Genomic DNA, 18,773 nt, shown 5'->3' on the forward strand with positions numbered 1-18,773 from the left:
GGACATTCAAACCCTCCGTGGTGGTCCAATGGGGTGGATCCCCCCCCCCCCCCCCGCAGTGCGATCTACTCCTGAGGTAGCTGGAGGGCTTACCTCTCATCCTATGCCAGCTCCTGCGCTGTGAATGATAAAGCCTGGCAGGACTAGGTTTTATCAATCAAGTGCAGAGCAAACAGATCAATGTGGTTCTATGAAACCACATTGATCTGTATGAGGAATCTAATGATTCCTCCTAAAAGTCCCCTAAGGGGACTAAAAGTGTTACAAAAAAAAAGTTGAATAAAAAGTTTAAAAAACACCCATTAATCCCTTCCTTATTAAAAGTTAAAATCCCCCCCCCCCTTTTCCCAAATTCCATATAAAAATATGTAACCGTAATAAAAATAAACATATATGGTATCGCCGCGTGCATAAATGTCTGAACTATAAAAATATATAATTAATTAAACCACACGGTCAATGGCGTACGCGCAGTAAAAAATTCCAAAGCCCAAAATAGCGTATTTTTGAGCATTTTTTATATCATGAAAAATTTATAAAAAGCGATCAATAAGTCCGATCAATACAAAAATGGTACCGATAAAAACCTCAGATCACGGTGCAAAAAAATTAGCCCTAATACCGGCTCGTATGCGGAAAACTAAAAAAGTTATAGGGGTCAGAAGATGACAATAAAACATAAATTTTCGTGCATGTAGTAATTTTTTTTTTAAAAGTAAGACAAAATCAAACCTACATAAGTAGGGTATCATTTTAACCGTATGGACCTACAGAATAAAGATAAGGTGTCATTTTTACCGAAAAATGCACTGCGTAGAAGCGGAAGCCCCCAAAATGACAAAATTGTGTTTTTTCTTCAATTTTGGCGCACAATGATTTTTTTTTTCGCCGTCGATTTTTGGGTAAAATGACTGATGTCATTACAAAGTAGAATTGGTGGCGCAAAAAATAAGCCATCCTATGGATTTTTAGGTGCAAAATTGAAAGGGTTATGATTTCTGAAAGGTAGAGAGGAAAAACAGGAAAACCCTGCGCCCTCAAGGGGTTAAGTATGTCTTTAAATTATGCAGAATTCCAGGCAGAATCCCAGGAAGCAGAATTTCAGCAGCAGAAATTCCATTGTGTGAATGAGACAGCAGAATATCCATTCAGCACAATGGGGGAGATTTATCAAAACCTGTCCAGAGGAAAAGTTGTGAGTTGCCCATAGCAACCAATCAGATCACTTTCACTTTTAACAAGGCCTCTGCGAAATGAAAGCAGCGATCTGATTGGTTGCTATGGGCAACTCAGCAACTTTTCCTCTGGACAGGTTTTGATAAATCTCCCACATGTGCAGTAAATGTTGCTGAATTTTCCGGAAGATTCCGATAGAAAGTTCTGCCATGTGAACGTAGCCTCAGGGTACAAACCGGCAGAAACTTAGGGGCGCCATGTTACACATTAGATCAGTGCTTCCCAACCAGGGAGCCTCCAGCTGTTGCAAAACTACAACTCTCAGCATGCCCAGACAGCCTTCGGCTGTCTGGGCATGCTGAGAGTTGTAGTTTTGCAACAGCTGGAGGCTCCCTGGTTGGGAAGCACTGCATTAGATGGTCAGTGTTGCTGGCTGTATGCTTGTGATAAGGAACTGAGGGGGTTCTGTATGTCCTTGAGGAGACCAACAAACTGGTACATGGAGTCCTGTAAACCATACAACGCAATGGTAAAAGGAATAAAGCTTGCTCCTCACTGTGATGTAGCAGATCTTCAAATCAGTATTTGACCATAAATAGCCTTGAAACATGACTGGGGATTATATGCCATGCTAGAATCTTTCCCAGAAGGGAAAATTACCCTGTGTGCTTAAAGGGGTATTCTGGCTTTATACATCTTATCTCCTATCCAAAGGATAGGGGATGCGATGTATGATCGCTGGGGTCCCACCGCTGGGGACCCCCGTGATCACGGTGAAGCCCCCGGCCGGGCGCTGTCTCCGAGACGGGGACGTGACGTCACGGCTACGCCCCTCCATTCCTGTCTATGGGAGGCGGCGGCGGGACTGCCGTCCCACCCCCTTCCCATAGACATGAATGGAGGGGCATGGTGTGATGTCACTAGGGGGCGTGGCCGTGACATCACATCCCCATCTTGGAGGCCGCGCCCGGCACCGAGATATCGCGAGATTCAAGATGTATAAAGCCGGAATACCCCTTTAAGATAAGGGATGCTACTGACAACCATGAGATTTGACGGCATTTTTTCTACAGTGTCACAGACTATAGCGGCACACATACTGTACATTCATTTACTTAGCCCCAGTATGAGTATATTAAAGGGGTATTCCACTGGAAAACATTTTTTTAATCAACTGGTGCCAGAAAGTTAAACAGATTTGTAAATTACTTCTATTTAAAAATCTTAACCCTTCCAGTACTTATCAGCTGCTGCATGATCCAGAGGAAGTTCTTTTCTTTTTGAATTTCTTTTCTGTCTGACCACAGTGCTCTTTGCTGACACCTCTGTCCAAGTCAGGAACTGTCCAGAGCAGGATAGGTTTACTATGGGGATTTGCTCCTACTCTGGAGAGTTCCTGAAATGGACAGAGGTGTCAGCAGAGAGCACTGTGGGGAGACAGAAAGGAAATTCAAAAAGAAAAGAACTTCCTCTGTAGTATACAGCAGCTGATAAGTACTGGAAGGATTAAGATTTTTAAATAGAAGTAAAAAATTTTTTCCAGTGGAGTACCCCTTTAAAGAACTATGATCCTGAATGCACTGTATTGCCCTAACATGGAAATTCTATGAGAAATGAATATACAGTGCATTCTCCTCTACTTCTTACACACAAAATTGCACATTCTATAGCCACAGCAATGATAAAAACAAACATTCACCTTCACTGACCCGTGGTCTCTAGACATTAAGTGAACATCCTGTTTATAGTCCAGTTTTCATAGTGGTAAGAGGGGGGGGGGGGGGGATGGACATTAAGGACATACTTTTGAATGCACAGCAAAAACCACAAAATTCCTTTCTGCATGTGAAGAGGAATGAAATATAATCCCGATATCACAGGCATTAATGACAGTAGTTTTATTGATGTGCTTGTGCAATATACGATCCAAAAAAGTATTTATAATGTCGGGCCCTTGGGAGGGACACTGTGCAGAACAAGCATAAAAAACATTTTAGACCTCAGTCCCAGCCAGTACATTGCTCTTTTCTGAAGAGCAAGGCTCTAGGCAGCTTTTTTTTTATTTTTTTTATTTTTGTACTCAAGTGCTGCCCCAGGTACAGGCCCATGGGTGCCTTATGGTAAATAAGGCACCCATGGGCCTGTGCCTGGGGCAGCACTTGAGTACAAATAAATAAATATATTAAAAAAAATAAAAAAAAAATAAAAAGCTGCCTAGTGCAACATGAGCTACAAAAAAATAAAAAATAAAAAAAAGGCCCTGATGACGAGGTACAACAGCTAGATTGGTTACTTTACCTTTTAGGGGAAGTTCTGATTTGGCGTACAATCACCAGTCATGTTTCAAGGCTCCTTATGGCTTGCACATTGATTTGAAGAGACACTACCTCCAATAGGTGGCAATGAGCTAATTTCTTTTTTCCTACTTTGCAGTGCTTTCAAACATTCATTTTGGTATTTTTAGGCAAAACAAGGAGAGGGTATAAAACACGTCAAAATATGTAAATGTTTCTATTATAGTTTTTTTTTTTCCTCTGTGTTGATTCTTTATTCCGTTTTTTAGTTTAAAAATACTGACCAAATACTATGCGTGAAAGAGGCCTGTAAGTTAAGAAGAAAATGGATAGATATTTTTTTGGAGCATAGGAGACTACAGAAGACCGTGCCGATCACCCAAACCCATAGCAACCAACCAAAGAGCAGCTTTCATTTCTTAACGCCTACCTGTGATCTCAATGAAAAAAAATGCTTCTATAGGTTACCCACAAGTCATGAAGATTCTTTACATGTCCCTGTTTTCCCTTTATGATGTTTGAATTTTATTTTTCCCATTCCTTCCCTTTTAAAAACCTTACATTTTATTTTGTTTACATAGCGGTATAAGGCCTTTTCATTTATTAATTTATTTAATTTATTTATTACCATAATACTTTCCTAAGTGTCCCTCTCAGGGAGGCACAGTCTTGACCCAAGCCCCTCTGTCCTTGAGCTGGAGGAACACTGGTTGGGATCCCCTGATCTATTGTATACTAGACCCCCAGCCTTTATATTATTAAATCATCTGGTGAAATTTGGATTATACAAATTGTCAAAAGTATTGATATGCCTGAAAAAAATTAAGCTTTTTCACAATGAACCATAAGTTCCCCTCTTTAACCAATCATAAAGTTGGGAAGCATGATATAGGCTTTATAGGGGGGATTAAAAATACATCATTTTTAGAATCTTGTTTTTAGGTCATCAGCCACATGGTATAAATGATATGTTGGAGTAGCCCCGTGAGCTACATGGTCTACTAACTATCTCAGTTCCATAACAGCACATCTTGTGGGGCTACTCTTTTTGTGCAACTCACATTCAAGTGGTACTTCGCCCCCAGACATCTTATCGCTCAGCCACAGCCGTCACTACTCTTCCCATAGACATTAATGGAGGGGCGTGGTGTGATGTCACGACCACAGCCACTGAAGCCAGCGTTTTGAACATGAATTCCAGAGATAGGGATTAGGGATGCCCCCCCGCAATCAGACATCTTGTTCCCTATCCCTAGGATAGGGGATAAAATATCTAGGGGCGGATTACCCCTTTGAGGTCAAATAGGAGTTACGCAAATTTCTGTAATTTCTCCACTCCTGTTTTTCAGATTCCTGACCATCTCTGGTGCCTGCAAACTGTCCGGGAAGTCAAAATAAGGAAATGGGAATACCCCTTTAACTATTCACCTGGTAAGTCCTTTACTTCTAGTTTACCATGAATGTACACTTAAGAGGTTAAGTTTTTAATGTTCCGGGATAATGTTAGTGTCACCCACTATACTGCTGACATGAAGAGAGGAAGATGGCTGCCACCTTCTATTTAAAAATATTTAAATTCTAATAACTGAAATAAGAGATTTGGTTAAGAAGAACAACAACATAAAAAAAACAACCCCAAGACAAAAATTCAAGATATGGCCTATTTATTTAGGAAGCATTTCTTACACAGTGCAAACTTTTCTTTGGTAAAAATTACTGTTTACAATAAAAAAATAATAAAAGGACCAAGGCACTCAATATGTTTGGTAACAGTAAGATCCGACAATAAATATGCACAGTTTTCAGCATTTCAGAGGTATGGCCACAAAATAGACAAAGAACATTGACTATTGTAAGAAAGACACGGAAATTACTCCTTTTGCTGCACTAGTTTGGCAGTGAAGGTGACGTTGTGTGTTCCAAGGATCTGCCCTTAGGCCCCTTTCACACTATACATTCATCCTTTTTTAAAGGTCCGTTATATGTTCCGTTATGAAAAATAATGTCCGTTATTAATAACGGGCTAAGACGGGTTGGAACGGGTAATGTAAAAATCCCATAGACTATAATGGGATTTTGTAATGGCCGTTTAATGGACAATTTTCAGGGTTTTCATAACGGAACGTATCTTTAAAAACGGATGAATGTATAGTGTGAAAGGAGCCTTATAGTGAAGTTTTAGGAAACCCTTTGGTAGACTTCTTTAAAAAGAAACAGCTTCTTTTTCTTTGGTTATAAAAACTTTTTTGCCTAAGTCACAATCTGTTTCAATAGAGATTACATTTCATTTCACCCAAATGACTGCAGTTAAAAGGGACAACAAAGTATCTTGGTTCATTTTAGTTTTTACATCACAAACCAAACTCTGGACTGGGGAAGGAGTTCTGTATGTCTCAAGACACATTTATCTGGTCTCCCTTCTTCAGTGCTAGTGCATGGGAAGCATTAAAAGAAAGGAAGAGTCCTAGGGCGGCTTTGGGTATGGTTTTATATGCCAAAAACCTTCCCCCAAATTAAGAATGGAAATAAATGGTACAAAAGATGTTTTTATTCAGATGCATTCAAATGTTTCTTAAAATGTGTGTCCTGATAAGATAGATAAAAAAAAAAGGTAGACTATGCTAAGAAATATACATTTGACTACATTTGGCACATTTAAGGAAGTTTAAGTATTAGAAAAATACTTATTTTTTGCAAAAACAGCACCACTATTGTCCACAGGTTGTGTGAAGTACTGCAGCTCCGCCCCATTCATTTCAATAGAGCTGGGCTGCAAATCAGACATAACCTGTGGACAGGAGTGATGCTGTTTTTGCTAAAAATGAATGTTTTTCTTATACTGGACAACCCCTCCAGAGGCATGTAGGCCGGCCTCATTTTTTCTACATACATCCCGTGGATGCCCTGAAATTATGTTATTAGGCCTTACTTGCCAATCCCCTACTCCTGCTGTTCCAATGCCCACTGGGTCCCCCACTGCTTTCCACTTCCCGGTCACGTCCTAACACACAGGAAGTGCCTGAAAATGTCAATGGCTGGGTGATTTAAACACTTTCTTGAGTGCTGAGAGACCGGACCAGAAAGTGGAAAGCAGCAAGGACCTGGTCACCTGGATTGGAAATTCAGTGAATCTGTAAGTTTTTGTTTTTAAATAAAATATCTGACGACCCGACAACCTGTTTAAGTCATTTCTCAATGTATGGCTGACTGTGTAAAGTGAATAAAACCAGAAATATAATGAAATATCAAAAAATATTACAACTAAAGTTCCCTTCTATGGTGAAGTAATAGATGTAGTGGCTGCTATATGGCCTAGATAAAATCAATGCAATATTTTAGAACTGGATATTGGTTCGGTGCGAACACATGATGAAAATTAGTGGTAAGAGTTAGTTTTATGCAGCTTTATTTCCCATCTTCTGTCTGTACAGTCAACACAAATCCACATAAATAGAGAATTTTTATGTGCCCCTTTGCTTAAATGTATAGGATACATGCTGTGCATGTTAAGGGGGTTATTCTATAATGTCCTAACACCAGGACAAGCTATTAATATTTAATCAATGGGGGTCCAACACCGAGCACTTCTGCCGATCAGTTGTTGCCAGAGCTGCAACACCAACTGTCACTATATAATTTGGAAGCTAAATGTCAGTAATACATTTAGTTTAGTATAAAAGACATCCATGCAATGAAAGACGACAAACCCCTACAAAATGACTGGGGGAAAAGTAAATTCTATATTATTTTATACAGTTAGCAAAATAAGAAATGGAGGCGCTCGTGGCTTCAGCAATATCCAGTTTATTCGGTCAGGTCAAAGAAACTAAGCAAGGCCAACGGGCCGTTCCTGGCACAACTGCGCTTAATCACGACCTTTAGATCATGATTAAGCGCAGTTGTGTGTGAAACGGCTCGTCAGCCTTGCATTGTTTTAGTGACCTGACCGAACAAACTGGATATTGCTGAAGTATCGAGTGCCTCCATATCTTCTTTTGCTAAGTGTATCCAAGTGTTTGTGGTCAGGATTGAGCACCAGTTGGGATCCTGGGAAATAACTGCTGTTCACATTACCTCCTCAAACAGTACGTGACAGTGACAACTTTCTTTTGCTGTTTCTTTGACGGACTGTAAATTGTTTCATCTTTGTTAAAGAGAACATATGACATTAGTAAAAACGTTCTACAGGACAACATAATGCCACCAAAGTTTGGAATCTACAATGAAAAAAATATATTTCCATGGCTACAAACCATAAAGAACTAGCATACGGTAACTATGAATAGAAAAAAATTAGTAGTATTCTTAGCAAAATGTAGTATTTCTGAAATGTTACAAATACATTTAGTCGCCTTCAGATTCTGTTAGGACACTGGTGTACAATCACAAGTAGCAGTCTGAAGGGTCTACCTTCGTAAAGTAGGTTGGTCAACTTTTTTTTTTAATTATATACTGGCCTACTAACTCATGACAAAGAAATATTTCCTTCTTAGATTCATAAACAATCTTGGTGGTTAAACTTTGGCAGCTGTAATAACTGACTTAATCAGGTTCCTAAATCCTATACAAATGTTATAACATATAAAAAAAAAACATACAAACAAAAAAATTAATAAAAAACAACACAGGAGTTGGTGTTCGAAGAACAGATGTAAGCTGGGGCATATCTAGAAGCGTGGCTGGCAGGTCACGCACACCGGCTGCTTAATGCTAGGGTGTTGGGCATGTGGATGTTGCACTGTGCCTTAACCAGGAAATTTGGATACAGGGCTAGAGCAGCAATCTGAATCTGTGTCCTGGGTGACGGAAAGCAGAGCTATTACTTAGGGCACAAGCAAAAACAAAACTGGTGTTAAGCTTCTAACCCTAGAGTCATCATTCGAAAAAAAAGCCTGGAATTTTCCTTGGAATGTTCATTCTGCAACACGTGTAGATTTGAGGCTATATTATCAGTTATTCTACAAATCAAAACCTTGTTGTGCAGATGGACACAACTGGAAACATGATACGCAGATGTACAGTATATGGAAAGAATAGTATTAAAATGAAATTACACGAGAACAATACATCAGTCCATGTTTTACTGTCTACCGAGCACCATTCAAAAGGAGAAATGAGGTATGATTGTTGTCCTTCCATTAATTTGGATATATGAACCCAAACCATTACAAAGGCTGTCCGGCAGGAGAAGTTTAACTTTAAAATGGAAAAGTAGATGACGGAAAAATAAAATTAACCTCCTGATCCACCACCACTGCCATTCTAGATCCTTGCTGATCTCCACTTCCTAGTCCCGTATCAGCACACAGGAAATGCATAGGAAATGCTGAGTGGGCCAATCACTGGCCACAGCAGTGACTCAACTCAGCTAGTGACTGGCTAAGCAGGTATCTCCTGCATGTGAAGGGAGGTCCAGGAATTGGAGATCAGCTGGGACTCAGAATATCAGAACAATATTGGCGGCAGTAAATTGGAGAGATGAGTTAGGCTAAGTTTATATTGTCATTGTGCTTCCTTCTGTTTGGGCTCCTTTTTTTTTTTTTTTTTTTTTACCCCAAAAGGCCCCAAAATGGGTCGTAGCACACCTGACACCACCGGGTCCCAACGGGTCCCAATGACTTAAATGGAATCTGTCAGGAGTCCAGTAGTTTACAGTAGTTATGCAGAGAAACAAAAATGGTGCATGCACTGTTTTTTCTCCGCTAAACTCCTGTTGATCCGATTGACTTGATGACAGAGCTCCATATACCAGAGCACAACGGCAATGTGAGCGAGTCCCTGTACCCATTTTTTTATCCAGTATGTGAATTTTAAAGAGAAAATTATCCAGGCAAACAACCCATTGACGATAATTGAAGATGCAAGCTTAGGCCACTAGGTGTACATCTATATAATCATAGTATAATATTGAGTCCCCCAATGTGTATAGATGGTGGGGGCACTAGTGAACAGTGCATTTACAGACTTCTTTGAATACTGGTTAACAAAATGGCTACCTCCACTGTACATAGCAAATAAGATTACTTAATAAAAACACAGAAATAGAATTCAGATAAACGTGTCAATTAAAACATCTTTATGAAGAATTATGACTGCATAAAAAACAATAACACTGTGCAGCAGACGATTAAAAAAACGGGGGAAACTAAATAATTGAACCAAAAATTAGTCAGGCCACAACTGTGTGTCCATCTGTGCAATGCCTAAAAGGGGTTTTCCCAGGAAGAAGAAAAGTTGGTAAAATCAAATGTGTGCCACATACATGTAAAGAAGGACATATATATAAAAGGAGAAACACGCAATTGAACTGAGCATGCTCCACCAGCTTTTAAATTGAATCTGTCACGTTGTATCTGCTGCAAAGTGCTGCAGACACCATGGTATTGCTGTAAAGATATAAAAAACAATATATCTTTCCTGGAACAGATATCGGTTGCCAAACTTTTAAAATAGTTTTTTTCTTTATCAGCCAAGTGTCAAGGAGGCGGGGCTGAGCTGCTAAAGAGCCACAGCCTGTCCTGTCTCTTCACTCTCCCAACCCACCCTTAATTGATGTACAAGGCTCGGCTTCAAATCAAGGTGGGGCTGAGAGGTGAAAGTGAGTGAGGAGGAAGGCCAGGCTGTGGCACTTGAGCAGCTCGGCCCTTCCACCTTGACACTTGGCTGAGAAGCAGAAGGGCAATTTTATACGTTTGGCAACCACCATCAGCTCCAGGAAAGGTGCAGTTTACTATTATTCCCTGAAATCTCTCCAACAGTGTCTGCATCTCTTAGCAGAAAATACAGCTGACAGATTCCCTTTAGGACTATTGTTACCACAAACAGCAGGGCAGAACAAAGTAGGTATATGGGGTATTAGTAAGTATGAACATTTTCAGAAATGGTTGCACATGAGAAATGTGTTTAATTCCACAAAATGCACCAGTATACACCCATTTATCTTTGTGGGAAAACCCCTTAAGGGGATTAGAATGACACGCCTACTGTCTTCCAAAAACAGACTCCCCCCCCCATTGTCGCGTGTGGTATTGCAGCTCAGTTCAATTTACTTTAAAAAGAGATGATCTGCAATGCCAGATACAGCCTATGGGCAGGTGGAGCGTCCTTTTTGTCTTATCGCAGACAACCCTCCGTTTAACTGGAAGTTTTATTATCAAAGGCATAGAAAAATAAGTAGAAATATATATTCAACATTCTTATCAGAGCTAGGCCTGAGTTAATATAAAATGGAGAAACTCTCACAGAGACCAAGGGTATACTTCTCCTCAAAGCAAAATAAAAATAAAAACAAGATTATTTTCTCTTAAATAATTGACTGCCATGACTACATGATAAGTTTGTATAAAATCTTTAAACATACCGGAAGTTTCTTTAAACATAAGGGAATTTGCTGTTTGTGGGGTCGCTAGGATCTTAACAAGGTTGCGCCAATGTGGCAAGATATCGTATTTAGCACCAGTTTGTATTCCCAACCTGAGAAGCGTTTAACCAATAAAATATGGCTGACACAAATGTTAATATCCTGTCATTGCTTTATATACTTCCCTTTAAAAAGAGAGACCACTTTAGGTGTAACTAGTTATAAAAAAAAGAAAAAAGAAAAAGATACAAAAACAACCATTGTACGATACTGTGGGAGTGCTGAATGAAGAAGAAAAAAAATTGTAAAAAAAAAAAAAATTGCGCAGTGTAGACATGTCTGCTGTAACCCTGGGTTGGAGGACTTCTGTTCTACGGAACCATGTCCGTGTATAGTGTTATGTGGTCTGTGTAGCATCTGTGCAGACTGGACAGCAAGTTCCTTCTGTTTTTATTGGCGCTATACATGGAGCAGCAGGGCAGGATTCCACAAAACACGTAATGGACCCATTCTGGAAGACAAAATATTGCAGTGGATCACATAAGGGGTTTTATATAGCAATGCTTAAAAAAGTACAATGTATTTACCCTACATTGAATTATTTTTTACCACACTAATAGTGCTATTATTGTTGCTAAAGACACCAAATGGGAATGGGAACCAAAAAGTAAAATATTAAAGGGGTTATCCAGTTAATAGTAACATTCCCTATCCACAGAATAGGAGATAAGTGTTTGATCGCTGGGACCCCCCAATCTACAGAACGGGGACAGTCTCTTACCACTAAGCGCTCAGGCCTCCTTGGAAAAGATGACCATCTTAGCCAATCAAAGGCTAATTAGAGACATCACTTCGGACGATAATTGGCCATAACTAATACGTCTTGGTAGGTAGGGACAAGGGCACTTAGAGACAACCCTATTCTGGAGATTGTGGGGGCCCAACTGCTGGAACACTTTTTTTGCTATCCTTTATTGATCCACAAAAAGGGCAGCCACATGTGGATTAGCCCAGTAAATCAAAATGCTAATCAGCAGCAGGGTCTGCCACAGATTACTGCCACTATAATCCAGACTCGAAGAATTCATTATGTGAACATACCAATTAGAAAATCTTATACGTATATCGCAGTGTAGTGACAAATATTTTCCCAACGTTTCTATTTGTATTACTTACTTTACATTCACATTTTGTACAAGGATCTTTATTCCATCTTTCGTTAGTGGTGCGTGTCCTTCCATTTTCATCAGTGCAGTCCGTACTGCTTAGCCGCGATTCAAGCTTTTTGATCTAAAATATCAAGGGATTTTTTTTTTTTTTATTAAAAGGGTTTATCCAGGATTAGTAAAAACAAAGATGATTTATTCCAAAAGCTTCCTTAGGTGGCGTGCAGTATTGCAGCTCAGTTCCAACAAAGTAAATGGATCCAACTTGTGGCTAGGGGATAAGCTTTCCCTATGATTAAAGGAAATCTGTCAGCTGTATATGCTGCTCAGAGCTGTAGACACCATTGTATGTTGTTCACATAGAAAGGCAAACTGTTCCGGATTCATGCTAAACCTATAAAATCAAATTATATATATTTTTTTAGCCAAGTGTCAAGGAGGCAGAGCAGAACTGCTCAAGTGCCACAACTTGACACGCCTCCTTGCTAACTCTCACTTCCAAGCCCCTCCTTAATTGACATACAGGGCTCTATTAATCAACCAAAGAGGAGCGAGGAGGTGGGGCATATGAGCAGATCAACTTTGCCTCCTTAAAATTTGGAAAAAAAAGTTTGCCAACCACCATCAGCTCGAGGAAAGATATAGTTTCCTTACCCTTTAAAGATGGATATGGGAAGAATTAAACCTTTTTTATTTTGTACCCTACCCCTTGGAGGAACTTTTTATAATGGTTAATTATTGCATCTTGCATTGCAATGTATTCATATTTATCTGAGGCTGAAACCGAAAGGAAACTTTAAACACTTATTTTCTATGCAACCCAGCATACACAACTTTAGTGGTTCAGTCCACAGTAAAAGTCCTACCAAAATTGTGACTACTGATAGTTATGGTGTATTGTATGAGCAGCCAAGAGGAGTGGAGAAAGTGACGACTAGAGATGAGCGAATTTACAGTAAATTTGATTCGTCACAAACTTCTCGGCTCGGCAGTTGATGACTTATCCTGCGTAAATTAGTTCAGCCTTCAGGTGCTCCGGTGGGCTGGAAAAGGTGGATACATTCCTAGGAAAGAGTCTCCTAGGACTGTATCCACCTTTTCCAGCCCACCGGAGCACCTGAAAGCTGAACTAATTTATGCAGGATAAGTCATCAACTGACGAGCCGAGAAGTTCGTGACAAATCAAATTTACTGTAAATTCGCTCATCTCTAGTGACGACCATTCCAGGCACCTTTCTCTACCAAGGTACAATTATTAATAACTATCCTAAGAAATTTTAAAACTGGAATGAGCAAAAACATTCCTCTGGTGCTTCTCTTGAAAACTGGATACTTCTTGGTGCTCATGCTGGCAAATTTTTGGCACACTTTAGCAACCGATTCAGCCAAGAAAATAATAAAATAAATGTCATTGTTTTTAAGGGCAAGTAACAGACAACGCAATTAAATGGGGCGGATCTCCTCTTTATCAGGTCCCAGTGAGGATTAATAATAATAATTTTTATAATAATTTCTATAATTATTATTTACTCAAATGTATTACTACTCCTAATTATTTATTATGAATATCTCAAATGTATTACTACTAATTATTATTATTATTATTATTATTAATCCTCAATTGTATTATTATTCCTCAAATGCATTATTATTAATAATAATTATCCTCAAATAGTGAGTGTGTTAGGCAAGACATCGGTTTATTAGCCATGTCATTCACATTATTATTTTTAATAGGTTTTATATCGTTATTATCATCATCAATAATAATAATAATAATAATCAAATATTAACGTAGTCCACCATGGACTGGTAGTCTCACTGACTCGTACTTGTGACAGTACTACTTAGTCATATCGCTTAGAGTGGCACAATTGCACTGTCACTTCAACATAAAGGTCACTCATAAGCTAAAAAATATACGCGGAAATAATCCATAGGTACACGTATAATTATCTGTATACATGACTAAACTTATAGAGGTCATGTACTACATCCCCGTTCCCTGGGAACGGGGATGTAGTACATGACCTCTCTAAGTTTATGCAGAGTACAGGGAAATAAACCTTGACAGAAGGCGCTGTTCAGAACATCAGAAGAATCAGGTGGAAGCCAGATCGAGATGAAAGTGCTAGGAAGCACTGTGTTTATTAAAATACCAAATAGACACGTTTCGGAGGATTATACCTCCTTCCTCAGAATGCCATTCTGAGGAAGGAGGTATGATCCTCCGAAACGCGTCTATTTGGTATTTAAATAAACAGTGCTTCCTAGCACTTTCATCTCGATCTGGCTTCCACCTGATTCTTCTGATGTTCTGAACAGCGCCTTCTGTCAAGGTTTATGTCCCTGTACTCTGCATAAACTTTATGGGAGAAGTTCCCTTCTACCCATTTCTACCTTGGGCCCAGCAGTTCAAACTCAGAGGATCTCTCCATACCCCATAGGGGTTATATGCGCATATTCTACGTGGTCAGGTGAGCGGCCATTTCATAGAGCCCCCCCCCCCCCCTCTGCCCTGAGTCATTCAGGGACCACGGTATCTTGGGTAATACGCGAGGCACTGTCCTCTTTTTTTTCTCTTCTTCTTTCCACTAGCTCTATAAGTTTAGTCATGTATAAAGATAATTATATGTGTACCTATGGATTATTTCCGCGTATATTTTTGAGCTTATGAGTGACCTTTATGTTGAAGTGAGAGTGCAATTGTGCCACTCCAAGCAATATGACTAAGTAGTACTGTCACAAGTACGAGTCAGTGAGACTACCAGTCCAAGGTGGACTACGTTAATATTTGATTATTATTTATAGTTTTCAAACTTGGTATTCACATTACTAGAAAGTGGTTGGATTTTAGTAAATATTATAGTAAAAGTTATGTTTTAAGCACCTTGTTTTTCCTTTTGGGATACTATATTTATTATTTGAGCTCTAGGTGACGATATTTTGCTAAGCAGGGTATCCGTGTAGCCCAGTCGTCATTTATACACGTTATCTTGGTAATAATAATAATAATAATAATAATAATAATAATAATAATAATAATAATAATAATAACAACAACAACATAACGATGTAATAATAATAATTGTTGTTGGTGCTTTTGTTATTATATTATTATGATTATTATTATTATTATTATTAATAATAATAATCATCCTCCTCAAATGGTGAGAGTGTTAGACAAGATTATAGCAAATCTTCAAGGACATATTACCTGTTTTCTTAGACTTGTAATGGTCTTTTGCATATCAAGAACAAAATCCTTGAAGTCGCTGACAAGTGGCATATTCTTCGGTTGTTCAGTGCTAAAAGTGGTATTCATATTTTGAGAGCTGTAAAAGAATGGAACATATATATATTCACAATTACAGCAAAAAAAATGGAAATACTGGAAAACTCGGTGGAAAACTTTTTTTTTTTTTAATAAACTGGTGCCAGAAAGTTAAACAGATTTGTAAATTACTTCTATTAAAAAATCTTAATCCTTCCAGTGCTTATTAGCTGTTGAATACTACAGAGGAAATTCTTTTATTTTTGGAACACAGAGTTTTCTGCTGATCATCATGACCACCGTGCTCTCTGCTGACACCTCTGTCCATTTTAAAAACTGTCCAGAGTAGGATAAAATAAAAAATGGAAAACATACGCTGCTCTGAACAGTTCCTAAAATGGACAGAGATGTCAGCAGAGAGCACTGTGGTCATGATGTCAGCAGAGAGCACTGTGTTCCAAAAAGAAGAACATTTCCTCTGTAGTATTCAGCAGCTAAGTAGTACTGGAAAGATTAAGATTTTTTTTAATAGAAGTAATTTACAAATCTTTTTAGCTTTCTGGCACCAGTTGATAAAAAATAAAAATAATGCCAATAGACAATAGGTATTTTATTGCTTACCATTTTAGATTTTACACATAGAATTATTCTAGATAAAATTTAGTAACTCTGTAAATGCACTACAGAGTAATCCAGTGTTTCCCAACCAGGGTGCCTCCAGCTGTTGCACATTTACAACCCCCAGCATGCCCGGACAGCCATAGGCGGTCATGGCATGCTGGGTGTTGTAGTTTTGCAACAGCTGAATGCACCCTGGTTGGGAAACACTGGACTTATCCTTAATTATAGGCATTATATAGTCTCAGAGCTGCATTTATAATTCTCTTTGTTGTCAACAAGAACAGCTGAAAAGCTTATTCGGCGCACAAACCCTGAACATCTTAATTTAGCTCCTATAATGTACAGGATAGATTTCCCTGCGGTCGCTGGTATTCTCGGAGCTGCAGTTTTACAACAGCTGGAGCGACACGTTGGGGACCCCTGCCGTGCAATGTCTGGATTAGGCTCTTTTTCACGCAAGGTGGTGTACAAATGCCATATGCAATGGGAAATCAGCATACAGCCAATGTATCCATAGATCCCAACTAGAGATGAGCAAACTTACAGTAAATTTGATTCGTCACAAACTTCTCGGCTCGGCAGTTGATGACTTTTCCTACGTAAATTAGTCCAGCCTTCAGGTGCTCCGGTGGGCTGGAAAAGGTGGATACATTCCTAGGAAAGAGTCTCCTAGGACTGTATCCACCTTTTCCAGCCCACCAGAGCACCGGAAAGCTGAACTAATTTATGCAGGAAAAGTCATCAACTGACGAGCCGAGAAGTTCGTGACGAATCAAATTTACTGTAAGTTCGCTCATCTCTAATCCCAACCACCCGTAATTTTGGCCTCTGTTCAGGTGGTTTCCATCGGTTTATTAGTTACATGAAACAGCGCAGAATTTAATTTAAAAAAAAGAAAAAAATGGGTACCACATGGCTTAAGTTTTTTTTTTTCTTTACAGGGAAACTGTCAGCTGGTTTTACGCATGGGTGTCTACCTATGGCAGATGTCACTAAGTGGCATCAGTCGTAACTATACGGTGGTGGCAGGGGTCAAGTCCTGGGAAAAAAAAGTGTAAGAACTCACCCAAGATTTCCACTCAAGGGCTGCTCTTGCTAATGGGAATGGTGTTCCTGCTGTGGAAAAAGTGCAGGAACTCAGTTCCCATGCGTTCCTAGAAGACTTGAGCCCGGGTTGATGGCAAATGCAAGGGTGTACGCACCATAGAGACAGACCATGTGACAGCTATGGGGGGTTTTGGAGAAAGGATGCACAGCCATGGTTTGTCCCATTGGTTTTGGCTACAGATAGAAACCATTGTCGGCAAATAAAAAAAAATGGGGTATTGATCTAAGGATCAGGAAAAGTTAAGAGAAATTAACTAAAGAAAAGCAAAATTCTCAAGAATACAAACCACCATAGTAAACTCTGAGTAACACTAAAGAATGCAGGGAGATGTTAGCTAAGAATTGTAAGCGCAGCTCTGGGGTATGTCACAATCTGTTTAAAAAAAAAAAAAACTTTTCACATGTTCTAGAGACAAGACAAAAGGTTGTATCAGTCAGATTTCTGAGTGTTCAGGCTCACACTGATCACTAGAATTTGTCAGGAGAGAAGTGGCACCGACCGAGACAATCCTACCGACTTACTTCGAACGTTTGCCTCCTTGGCGTGCTTTTCTCCCGGCTCTTTCTAGCGATCGGTTGGAGTCCAAACGCTCAAAACAAACTGATCGAAACTTTTTACATGTCTCTACAACATTTTTAGTGACAGTGCCCATTTAAGGGCTCGTTCACATGGCCGTTGTGCTGTGGTAAAGGGAGCTCTGTTGTAGAGACAGGAGTTGAGCGGAGAAAAAAAAAAACTGCATGTCCAATTTTTTTTTTCTCCACTTTACTGCTGTAGAATAACAGACACCCAACAGACCCCATTCAAGTCAATTGGGTAGATTTATGAAAACATGTGCAGAGGAAAAGTTGACTGGTTGCCCAATTTTAAAAAATCTGATTGCTTGCTATGGACAACTGGTCACCTCTTTCTCTGCATAAGCTTTCATAAGTCTTCCCCAAGATCCATTAGGACCTGGCGGTGTCAATTTTGCTCTGACCCGTTGAAGATCAGTAAAGAAGATAAAAAAAAAAAAAAAAGACTGAACGGACCCGGAACAGGTCAGAGCACAATGCTAGTGTGAACCTAGCCTAAAATCAGTACAAGTTATTTTATAACCACTATTCTGTTGAGAACAATCCAAGAGATAAGCTCCAATGTAAAGCAATATATTAAATAAAATGTCATATTACACAATCATGCCTAGAATGTGCAAAATGACCTAAATATGAAAAAGTCTTTACAGCTTAGGTTGTATTACTTACTTAGAAACTTCATTGGTTGAAAGTGCATCTTGGGGTTTTTCTTCTTTATAGCTATGTTCTGCGGAACGTTTACCTCGGAAGTGACCAGAGAAAGAGCTAAACTGCCCTCTTGACCTACAGTCTGGGAGTAAACAAAACACTTGTGATACAACAAACACAAAATAAAGAAAATAAAGTGAGCAGCTAGATGTAAGTATGGAGGTCGAAATAAATCTGTAATGGGCGACGCAGAATTTAGCATGTATACACTTTAGGCAAGGATCAAAAGGGTTGTCTCATTTGGTAAATTAATTGCCAACTATATCTATAAGGAATTTTTGGATTGTGGGGTTATCTCACGAACAATAGACATCTGTGTGAGACTGGTTGGTTATAAATCATGAGAATGGAGGTCCCGTGTTCTAGTTGAATAGAGCAGAGGTCATACATTCATTTTGTTGCATTTAAAGGGATTATTTAAAATAAAATGACTTTAGCAGTTACCTGCCAGACAGTAATGGACATGCTTAGGGAGGATCTGTGCTTTTCTT

The 18,773-nt window shown here is 39.2% G+C and overlaps 1 protein-coding gene across 3 annotated transcripts in view; it reads right to left on the bottom strand.

Annotated features, from left to right (window-relative positions):
• Window positions 1–7,413: 7,413 nt before the first annotated feature.
• PXDN (peroxidasin) overlaps window positions 7,414–18,773 on the bottom strand; it is a 140,440-nt gene continuing 129,080 nt past the window's right edge. For all 3 annotated transcript variants that reach the window (XM_056564075.1, XM_056564077.1, XM_056564076.1), the window contains 4 exons: window positions 18,244–18,364; window positions 15,214–15,331; window positions 12,007–12,120; window positions 7,414–11,341 (listed from right to left, as the gene is read on the bottom strand). In XM_056564075.1, coding sequence (XP_056420050.1) covers window positions 11,228–11,341; window positions 12,007–12,120; window positions 15,214–15,331; window positions 18,244–18,364 — 467 coding nt within the window. In that variant the 3' untranslated portion in view covers window positions 7,414–11,227. The remainder of the gene's footprint in view (window positions 11,342–12,006; window positions 12,121–15,213; window positions 15,332–18,243; window positions 18,365–18,773) is intronic.

Source organism: Hyla sarda, chromosome 3 (assembly GCF_029499605.1).
Source record: "Hyla sarda isolate aHylSar1 chromosome 3, aHylSar1.hap1, whole genome shotgun sequence".
In the NCBI taxonomy this organism is placed as follows: Eukaryota; Metazoa; Chordata; class Amphibia; order Anura; family Hylidae; genus Hyla; species Hyla sarda.